Here is a 10484-nt window from a genome sequence, read left to right on the forward strand (position 1 = left end):
GAAGGGGGCGGGGCGAAATTTTGAAATACACTTGTAGCAGTGTGATATCACATGAGTCTGGAAACCAAATTTGGTTTCTCTAGCTTTTATAGTCTCTGAGATCCAGCCGACAAACAAGACGGACGGATGGACAGACGGTCAGACGGACAGACAGACATGGCTCTATCGACTTGGCTATTGATGCTGATCAAGAATATATATACTTTATGGGGTCGGAAACGTTTCCTTCTCTGCGTTACACACATCCACTTTTACCACAAATCTAATATACCCCTTAATTTTTTTTGAGTACGGGTATAAAAACTGATTTTTTTGAAATTTCCATTTCGAAATCCTTGGAAAATTCTCTATCAAATGCGTATATTTAAATTATCCAAAGCGCTGTCAGAAAATTACCTTTTCCAACTCTTTTATTTTGAGGCCCCACTGTGCGTCGGCTGTGATAAATGGCTTTTGGATTGCCACTGACATAAGAAGGTGAACATTTTTACATGAGTGCGGAAGGGGACAAAAGGTTGTGACTTGGTTGATAGTTTAATATAAGACTAAATCAATTTTTATTCATACAAATCAAAATGTTCCTTTGAGTCACTACGATTTTTGTTCAGGGGATGCTCCTTATACCTGACGCACCTTAATTTTCAAATAATTAAAAAACTAGTGTGAATTTTACGCTGAAAACTATTTATTTCCATAGTGCTAATAAGTAGTTAAAACTAAAAACTAATATAATTTGGAGTTATAGTATAGCAACTGGGGCCTTAAGCTCACGATGATGAGTGGTTAAGATTGAGTATGTACAAAAATAGTTACAGAATGGTTACAGTTTTAGTTATATTATATTTTATATTTTGTGAAGGATTTTTTAATCTATTAAGAATTTAAGGATTATTTGGGTATTAGTGTTGTGTGTAGTAATTTTATTAAAAGCTGCAGATCTTTGTGTGGCGAGTGAGGGGCAGTTGCATATAATGTGTCGTATGTCTATGGTCACGTTGTGGCACAGTGGGCATGTATGGAAATTATTTTGTCAATGTAAATTATTATTAATTTTGCTGAGAATTTTTTTTAGTTAGGGGAGTGTAAGGTATCGTGACTTGTGAGGTGTGGTGGCGGACTTGTGAAATATGGCATGTAACGCATGTATCACTGTGGTCGATGTCTTTTATCGTGCTGTAATTTTATATGCGGTAGTATTAATGCGGGGACGTGTGATTTGTTCTCTAAGTGACACCACGATATTTCCAAACATAGTTTGTAAGGTATGGTGGCGTAATTACATCGGACTTGACCAGTGCATCGACATTGGTCAGCATGCCGAGCGTAGCCACTTCTACACCATCTGTACATGTAGTTGGGACGTTTAAGTTGGGAACACCAGCCAAAAAATAAAATGGTGTCGAAAGCCGATGGAGTCCACTATTTTGAAATCGTCGGAGAATGGTGTAGCGATACGTGCAAAACATGATGCCAAGCTTAAAAAATCATTTCCAATAGTTTTAGGAAATGATTTTCACATCTACATAATCAGGCAGGATCCGGTTTTCACTTTCACAAAAAAAAGATTTATATTTCAAAACGAAAAGTCAGGCGCCCCACAGTGGCTCGTTTTCCGAAAACTCGTTGCAAAAGTCGGATATCGCGTTGTTGAATTTGGGAAAATTTTTGTTACACTTCAATTAGTAATTGACCAAACTATTCAAAACCAGAATAATTTACAAAAAATTTTTAAGATTTATAATCGTTGTTCAAAGTTGGACCATTTTTATGTTTTTGAAAAAATGAAGAAAACCGTGATTAAAGGGCAAAGGTTAATGCATTTTTCTCAAAAAGTATTTCAAGCTAGGAGAAACATTTTTTCCCCTTATTTAAGAAACAAATCTTAAATATGAATTTAAACAAAAAAGGAAATATTTTTTTGCGATTATATTTTATTAGATTTTTTTAAGAAACGTAATTTTTTGCACTATTTTTAATTTTTAGCGGAATATTAATATAATCGAAAAACGCTTCGATTACATCTCTATTTCATGATTAAAAAACCTAAAAAAATCGATTGTTCAATATTTTTTTTTGACGTGTTTTGGACGTTAACTTTTTCGTGCTATCAGCTCAAAAAGTGTAAAATAAATAGTTAAAAAAAATTTTCCTTTTTACTAGTAGAAATTTATTAAAAATTAATATTGGCTGTAGAAAAATATATTTGCATGCTGTTCAATTTTATTTATATTTTTTATGATGGTAAAACAACGAAATTTCGAGTTTAACTGTTACTTTCATTGTTCTTTAAAAAAATTATTGTAAGTATTGCAAATAAATGTATTAAATTTCAGACTTAGACCTAGCCGGGTTCAAAAGTTATTAATTTTGCATAGTGTTTTGAGAAAACGAGCCACTGTGTGCCGTTCTAAAAATCCATTTTTATTCGCTATCGATGGTTTTTCTTACGTAGAAACATTCTTCTGGCAAATACGAACAAATGAATAAAAACTTAAGCCAAATCTACCCAGCCGTTCTCAGGTTATGATGCACTATACATTTTTATCTCTCCATTTTTATACCCGTACTCAAAAAGAGTTATGGGGAATATTGTATTTGTGGTAAACGTGGATGTGTGCAACACAGAGAAGGAAACGTTTCCGACCCCATAAAGTATATATATTCTTGATCAGCATCAATAGCCGAGTCGATATAGCCATGTCCGTCTGTCTGTCTGTCCGTCTTGTTGAGCGCCTAGATCTCAGAGACTATAAGAGCTAGGGCAACCAAATTAGGTTTCCAGACTCATGTGATATCACACTGCTACAAGTGTATTTCAAAATTTCGCCACGCCCCACAAAGGACGAAAATCTGTGGCAGGCACAATTTTAAAGATATGATAAAACTAAAACCGCAGTATCGTAGAGAATGCCCATATCTACCAGATTGCCGGATCTGAATCAGATCGGATCATAAATATAGCCAGAATGAAGAAATTAATTTTCTGTTGGTTCTTCCGCCCCCTCCTGCAAGAGACCCGCTACCTATTGCTTTCTCGCTCGCACACTCTGCCGCGTTCAGTGCGCGAGAAACCCCTAGCGGAGGAGATGAAGAATCTAAATGGTACATGTATAATCTACATGTTAGATGTATAATATACATAGTAGATGTAGATAACAGATGTAGCAAAAAAATATAAAATGTATTTTTTTAATTCTAAAAAATCATAAGCTCAAAAGTGTATTTACTGACTGAGTGCGGGTACACGACTCACACGTTACTTCTCGTTTATTATCAATCTGAAGTTTATCTGAAGGCGTAAAAATGGGGCGAGACAACGTTCACCGGGTCCGTTAGTTTAATATAAAAAAACACAAAACGTTGACATTTTCTGAAAAAAAAAAATTTAGACCGCTTACCGATTTTTTCTTGCGAGTTTATTAGGGTGGGGGGAGGTGGCTGATGCTAAGTAGTTCGGCCTAATTCACCAATCAACTTCTGGGGAAATCGATACAGCCGACGGTTTAGTTCTATGGCTTCCTTCGTCGATGCGTTGTCATCCCTATTCTCCGCAGCAGAAAAGTAGAGGCCAGACCTAAAACCAGCACGCCACTGAAGTTTAGTCGTTGGGCACCATGGAACGTTGGCGCAACAAAGTGGCGATAGTGACTGGCGCCAGTGCTGGCATTGGTGCGGCCTGTGTGCGCGCTTTGGTCGGTGCTGGTCTGGTAGTTGTCGGCCTGGCGCGTCGCCAGGAGCGAATTGAGCAGCTGCGGGCAGGATTACCCGAGGAGGAGCAGGAGCGTCTGCACGGGCTGAGGTGCGACGTTACGCATGAGGAGCAGGTAATGGCAGCATTTGACTGGGCACAACGCCAGTTAGGTGGCGTAGACGTGCTGGTCAACAATGCAGGCATCATTGCCACCGGAGAGCTAAGCGGTCAGTCCAACACTGCAGCTATGCGCGAAACTATAGAAACGAACGTCATGGGCAGTGTTTACTGCATCCGCGAGGCTTTTCAATCGATGAGACAGCGCGGGGCCGAGGGTCACGTGGTCATCGTGAACAGCGTGGCGGGACAGCATGTGCCCAACTTAGGTACTCAGCTCCCCTCACTCAATATTTATCCGGCCAGTAAGTTTGCGCTCCGCGCCATGAGCGAAATATATCGTCAGGAGTTTCAACGCAGCAAAACCTGTGTCAGGGTTTCGGTAAGATGACACTTCCCTTTACCATCACTTTAGCAATGACGTCACTACAAATAAATTGCAGACCATCAGTCCTGGCATTGTCGACACGGACATCTTGCCCGAGCAGATCCAGACGTGCATCAAGCAATACATGCCTATGCTACAGTCAGAAGATGTAGCCGATGCGGTGCTCTGGACCATCGGTACTCCACCCAACGTACAGGTGCGCTGTCCTACGCTCTGCCTACATATTGTACTTACTGACGTCCCTATTCTTTGCAGGTGCACAACATCACCATCAAGGCGCAGGGTGAAAAGTTCTAGGCGGAACGTTGTGAGCCGTGTCTAAAGCCGCGCCTCTACATTTATACCCATTGCTCAGTCAGTCCGATTTCAGCATATTTTATCGGTTTCCATTATTTCGCTACTGTTTTTATTCCGCTACATCTGTCTCTCTTGCCCACAAAATTCGGTTGCTCTAGCTCTCATAGTCTCTGCGCACTTGCTTCGGTAGTGCTCCAACCCCCGCTCACTCGCATCTCTCGTTCGCTATTAGTCTAGACTCTAGAGTCTAGACTCCTAGAGCTTAGACGGCCCTGTTGCGCAAAGCTCCGAAGATAAAAACCAACATATGTATGAAGGTATGTAAATTAACGACTGTCAACCAAATTGGCCACTGGGCAGATCAACTTCTGTATATCTTCCAAGTAAGCAGATCCGTCGATCGTGGGATCCCGGCCGTCTGCAACGGACACCACACACGAGGCGCAAGGTCAGCATTAATTTATGCTGATCGAAAGCAGAGGCAACCGAAAGTTTGTGTTGGATAAGTTAGTCTTTTAGTGGTTCGCTGCTGATTGGCAGCAACATACAAATCTGTTCTGCAGTGCAATATAAATTAATCATTTAAATAAATTTAATCATTATATCAAAATGAACTACTTATTGCTGAATAAATGCAACCATATTAATCTCAATAGTCCGTTATCTAAATATAGCTTGTATGTGTCGGAGATGTCTCTGCAGGAACTCTACAACATAGATTAAGAAAATACACACAAAAATTCCCTTGATCTTCTACTTTACTCTGCAACACTAAGTTGGATCATAATCTTGCTCAAATCTTGGTTTATTCATTATCTCGATCTTACCCAACACTACAATCTGAGCCAAGAATCAACATTTGTCCATTCTCAAAATTCGATCTGTTGCATCATTTCACAACCAAAAATATCCTTTCCACAAGGCACACAAGACCCCAGGACAGGCTATCTCCGCCTCACAACTGGCACACACGGTTTCACATCAGGCCAATACCGCATTACAACTCAGAGGTCTCACAAGGACCGCTCGAATAGACTCCGCCAAGATATCAGCCACTCTGCACCTCTGGTCACAAGAGCATCAGCAACCGAGCTCTTGATTCGACTTTCATGATACAGTCTCAGCCGTTGTGAATGATGTCAACACGCACCACCTGCTGGAGCCCGAGAGTTTTGACCCATTTCGTCGTCCACCTGGACGTCTCATCAACTCTCATCATCGACCTCGGCTAATATATCCTAGTTTGGTACAGCTCGCAAATTTGCATGTGCATACTAGTATTTTCTCTTCTTTTTCAACGGCTTCAATTCATTTTAATTTTCCTCCGCACCAAATTGTATGCATCAGATGTTTCATGGATGGTGGATGGTGGCAGGGTGAATCAGTGTTTCAGTCAACTCGGGTTGTGTAGTCAGCACAAAAGTTTGTGGAAGACACGACTGCTACCACCGGCGGGAACGGAAAGAAGCAGTTTTCTCTACCGGCTATCAGTAAGAAAAACTGACGAAGATAATCCTCTCCAGACGAGGGATGAAAGTCCTCTCTCAACACAACGGCAAAGTTCAGCGATTTGTCCAGGAAACACATGATCGTGGCTTTAAACGGTCCAATCAATAGTATGCACACGGAAAAAAAAATACGATTCGGCACAGACAGCGAGCATGTATTCATAAGCCAATATTGCAACCCACTCCTACTATCAATAATACAGCCGGAACCAGCGTGTGCACCCTTGCCACTATGGGGAAAATTCCCATTTTTCGGGTATTTATTCATTTTCTCAAAGTATTAAAATTGGTTTTTTTTGGTAACACCTTAAGAACACTTCAAACTGTAAATTCCAATAGCAACGAGAAGGAACGTGTGAGTCGCTTCTGGGGACGCGACTCAACTTATACCCGTACTCAGTCGTATATACATTTTTGAGCAGAATTGTTTAGAATTTTAGAATTAAAACAAATATATTACATTTTTTTGCTACATCTGCTATCTACATCTACAATGTATATTTTACATCTAACATGTAGATTATAGATGTACCATTTATATTCTACATCTCCTCCGCTAGGGGTTGATCGCGCACTGAACGAGGCAGAGGCGGAGGCAGAGGCGGACAGACGGCTATTGATGCTGATCAAGAATATATATACTTTATGGGTTCGGAAACGTTTCCTTCTCTGCGTTGCACACATCCACTTTTACAACAAATACAATATACCCCTTAACTCTTTTTTGAGTACGGGTATAAAAATGTTCTATATCACAGAACAATGTTAAGTCTATCAGCTGTTAAAGACAGCTGTTGCTGCAGAAAAGCACTTGCTTTAAGATTGCAATATTTTTGCAGCCTATTTTCAAAATGCCAATATTCAAACGCGAAACATTCTTTTTGTGAAATTTAAAATGGATAGCAATCACACGGGCTTATACTATGTAATGGTTGTACTAATACCTTGTAGTTGTGCGTGTTCTATTAATATTTTGTTAAAATTAGTAAACGTTCTCAAAGCACATTTCTTGGAAATATATTTCAGGTTCGTGAAGAATTATAAAACGACCATAAGGGTCCATAAGTGTACGTCCAATTGTATGTCGTAGAACTATCCATTTTAATTTAAAGGCAGTTTGTCTCAATGTGGACTTCGAGTTTTTAAACGCAGAGCTGTTTGATGTATGGCGCAAGGAAAAAGGCAAAACCGACCAAGAAAATGCAATTAATGATTTTTTTAAAAGGAGATTAAATAAAACCATTCATGTTATAAAACATGTTTTTTATATTTAAAGAACAAAACTCAAATTTTGTCAAAAATTGTAATACAAAAATGGAAAAATGCATGCGGAACGGAAAATATTTTGAAAAGAGGATTAAAATTGGTTGAGCCCAACAAAATTATACACGAGCGAATCAAATAGGAACAATAATCGACAAATTGGTTATCCAAAGTTGGCTTACTTGTTTAAAGGAGAAGGAGCAAAAAAAAAAGCAGCAGGTCTATCAAAAAGTGCTCTCTATCAAGAGTGCAACGTCTCTTTGTTGATTCAAGCAGCAAGCAGCCCTTCCCATCGATTTGTTAATTATCTTATTATGTGAAATTGAAGGCCCAGATCAAACTTTTGAGGATTTCGAAAATGAATTTGACGTTTAATTTTTTATGTGTGATGAAGAAATTAACAATTAAGAAAATTTCTATTAATATTAACTATTTTTTCTTTAGCTCCTGAATTTCATCAAAATGAAGTTTTTCCAATAGTAAAACTTTATTTTTATGTATAAAGGAGTATTATAGTCAATAAATATTAATATAAATATTCAGTTTTTTAGCATAATTAAAAAAAAAATTTTTCCAAAAATGTTTTTAGGCGTGCATATGACATATAAAACCGCATCGAAATATCTTGCTTAGTTTAAAAGCTATTAATTAATACCCGTAAAATTGGAATTTTCCCCAAAGTGCCTTGTAGTATATAGAACCCAGACCAGCTCGAGTGGCACAGCTATAGCAACTATCGTTGCAGGGGACAAGCTACACGATCAAATATACTGCAAGTACGTGAATAAAGGAAGCGATATGGAAGGTTTTGGTATTTAAGCAGAAAATGGTGGCAGGAATGGAAGAAGGTAAAGATGTCTTCATTCCCAGGACTCCCATGATCCCGACTGATACACCATTTCAATTCAAAAGATTGCACTTTCCCATTCGACAATTAATAAAGGTAATAATAAAGGTCAATCTGTGCAATTGTGTGGTTTAGATTTAGATGCGGATTGCTTTTGCATGTTGGGTGTTCCCGTGTCGGTAAACCAGATAGCCTTCATACTTACGCGCAGAATGGAGAAACGAAAAATATTGTATACCCACAAGTATTACAAAATTAAAAGCATTTAAGACTTATGCTTTTTTGTGTTCCTCATTTCTTATACGTGCCACCACAACACGCCACAGCGAAACGTGGCAGGGTACAGTTATTTTATTATAGTAATAAACAAATTATAAATAAACCTAGCTTTTTTTCTTTGGTGTTCCTCCAAAAATTCGTTATTTGAACACAAAAATTTTGCGAAACACTGATATAAGTAGATAAAATATTTTTAGGCTCGACAAAAATCATAAGCTCACATACATACTCGTATTTATATATGCTGACTGAGTACCGGGTATAAAAGTGGTGGCGCGGCGGAAGAGGAGCTTAGGCTCGACTCACAACATTTCCCCTCGATTATATTTAATGAAACATAATTGAATCCTTACAAATCACAATTTATAGCTAAAAAAAAGTACATGAGCTGGCCGAAGTTTAGTAGTTTACTAGAGATTTGACTAGATTTTTCGTGAAATGGAAGCAAAGGTATCAAAAATAAAAATAAAATAATAAAATAATAATAAAAAAAATAGAAAATAAAAAAGATTTCCACACTTTTTTTTACCATTCGATAGCATTTGGTTAGCTCTATGCTTAGTTTAAATTACGAGGCTCATCGAGTTTCATAATAATTGCAAAAAGCGTGGGGTCGCGAACGTACGCGAAATAGAATTCGACTTTGGCTTCGTCTAGTAAAATGCTATAATCTAAGAACTGGAACAGATTATTTTAAAGCGACGATACAGAAATACAAGATAGCGCAAAGAATGCCGCCATTTTGTACTCATTTTGCTCATCTACGTCACAAATGTCAGTTTTTGAACAGATATTCTGGAAGCCATAGGCAACCACATGGCTAAGTGGTTTCAATTTCGAATGATCACTTGGGTATGAGAAAGCTTTCCGCATGATGGCTGCCGCGTTTGCTCACAATCGACCACAAACTGGCTAAACCGTAGATCCACCAAAACACACAAAAAATCAAAGCAGTCGAAACAGTGGGTTTCTCAGGGTGATTCTAGGCAAAAGAAGGCCAACGTGGGTTTTTCAGACCATAAAGTCATGGCGATCGTTTTTTGGAATGCTCACGGTATTAACCACATTAATTACCACATCATAATCAATTTCTTGTGTGTAATAACATTTATAGGCAGAAATAAAAAATTATTTTTAATATGAAATAGTTAAATAATATCAAGAAATTGGGCGCGTTCACCAGGACGCACAGCTTGATCAGCGATCAGTGATGGTGATGCAAGTATTCATGGATCAGATTTTTAGAAATGGATCGTGAAAATGGGATGACCACATAAATTTATAATTCAGTCGGAAAACGATATTGAATCCTTAGATCTCTAAGATCTAAAGATCTTTTATCAGAAAAAGTCATTTTGGTCCACAGCGGGAAGAAAAAGTTCAATTTTGTTGAGAAGTGTAATTTGGCAAGCATAGTTGAGATCAGATCAGTGGCGTAGCTAGGTAGGAAAGGGCCGCGGTGCAGAAAAAAATTGGGGCCCCAACTAAAATCAGATACTTTATCACTAAGAGGGTTTTGTGTGAGCTTTAAGGATTAATAATATTGGTATTAAGTCATGAGGTAAAATTTTAAAATGTACATATGTGTTCAAAAAACTTTTAACAAAATTACAATCTTTTTCTTTCCTTACTTTTCGAAAATTACAATACTCGACAAAATGTAACTTTTTATTTACGCTTCGAACAAAACCGACTTTTTCTGATAGATTACATTTTTATACCCGTACTCAAAAAGAGTTAGGGGGTATTGTTTGGTTACGCAGCCAAATAATCAGTAGATCATAGTCAGTGGTGCAGCAGTAGAGTAAATATCTATTATTTTTCAGCATTTTTACTGCACACTGCTTAACTTTGTCATGTACATATGTATGTACATTAGGGCGGCGCTTATTATCGAAATTTCTGAATTTCAAAGGTCTCAGGGTCTTAAAATGTTCCTTTTGTTATGAAACAATAAAATAAAAAGGTTTAAGCCCGATTGGAATACGTTTAGAGGTGCAGACTTGAGGTCAAAGTTAAAAAAAATACGATATTTTGACAATGTTTGTATGGAAGCTATACCTTATATCGCTCTGATCGGACTGATTTTTTAAT

At 38.0% G+C, this 10484-nt stretch overlaps 1 protein-coding gene across 1 annotated transcript; it reads left to right on the top strand.

Moving 5' to 3' along the window:
• The first annotated feature begins 3582 nt into the window (after positions 1-3582).
• On the top strand, positions 3583-5124 carry LOC111072147 (farnesol dehydrogenase). The gene is made up of 4 exons (XM_022363823.1): positions 3583-4190; positions 4252-4392; positions 4452-4810; positions 4878-5124. Exons 1-3 carry the CDS (start codon positions 3615-3617, stop codon positions 4491-4493), a joined length of 759 nt encoding a protein of 252 aa, XP_022219515.1. The 5' UTR covers positions 3583-3614; the 3' UTR covers positions 4494-4810; positions 4878-5124.
• The last annotated feature ends 5360 nt before the right edge of the window (positions 5125-10484 follow it).

The sequence above is a fragment of the Drosophila obscura genome, unplaced genomic scaffold (assembly GCF_018151105.1).
Source record: "Drosophila obscura isolate BZ-5 IFL unplaced genomic scaffold, ASM1815110v1 contig_188, whole genome shotgun sequence".
Taxonomy (NCBI): Eukaryota; Metazoa; Arthropoda; class Insecta; order Diptera; family Drosophilidae; genus Drosophila; species Drosophila obscura.

Coding starts and splice junctions, on each gene's coding strand:
- LOC111072147 (XM_022363823.1), top strand. CDS start 3,615: ATGGAACGTTGGCGCAACAAAGTGGCGATAGTGACTGGCGCCAGTGCT. Junction 4,191..4,251: donor AAACCTGTGTCAGGGTTTCG/GTAAGATGACAC, acceptor AATAAATTGCAG/ACCATCAGTCCTGGCATTGT. Junction 4,393..4,451: donor GTACTCCACCCAACGTACAG/GTGCGCTGTCCT, acceptor TATTCTTTGCAG/GTGCACAACATCACCATCAA.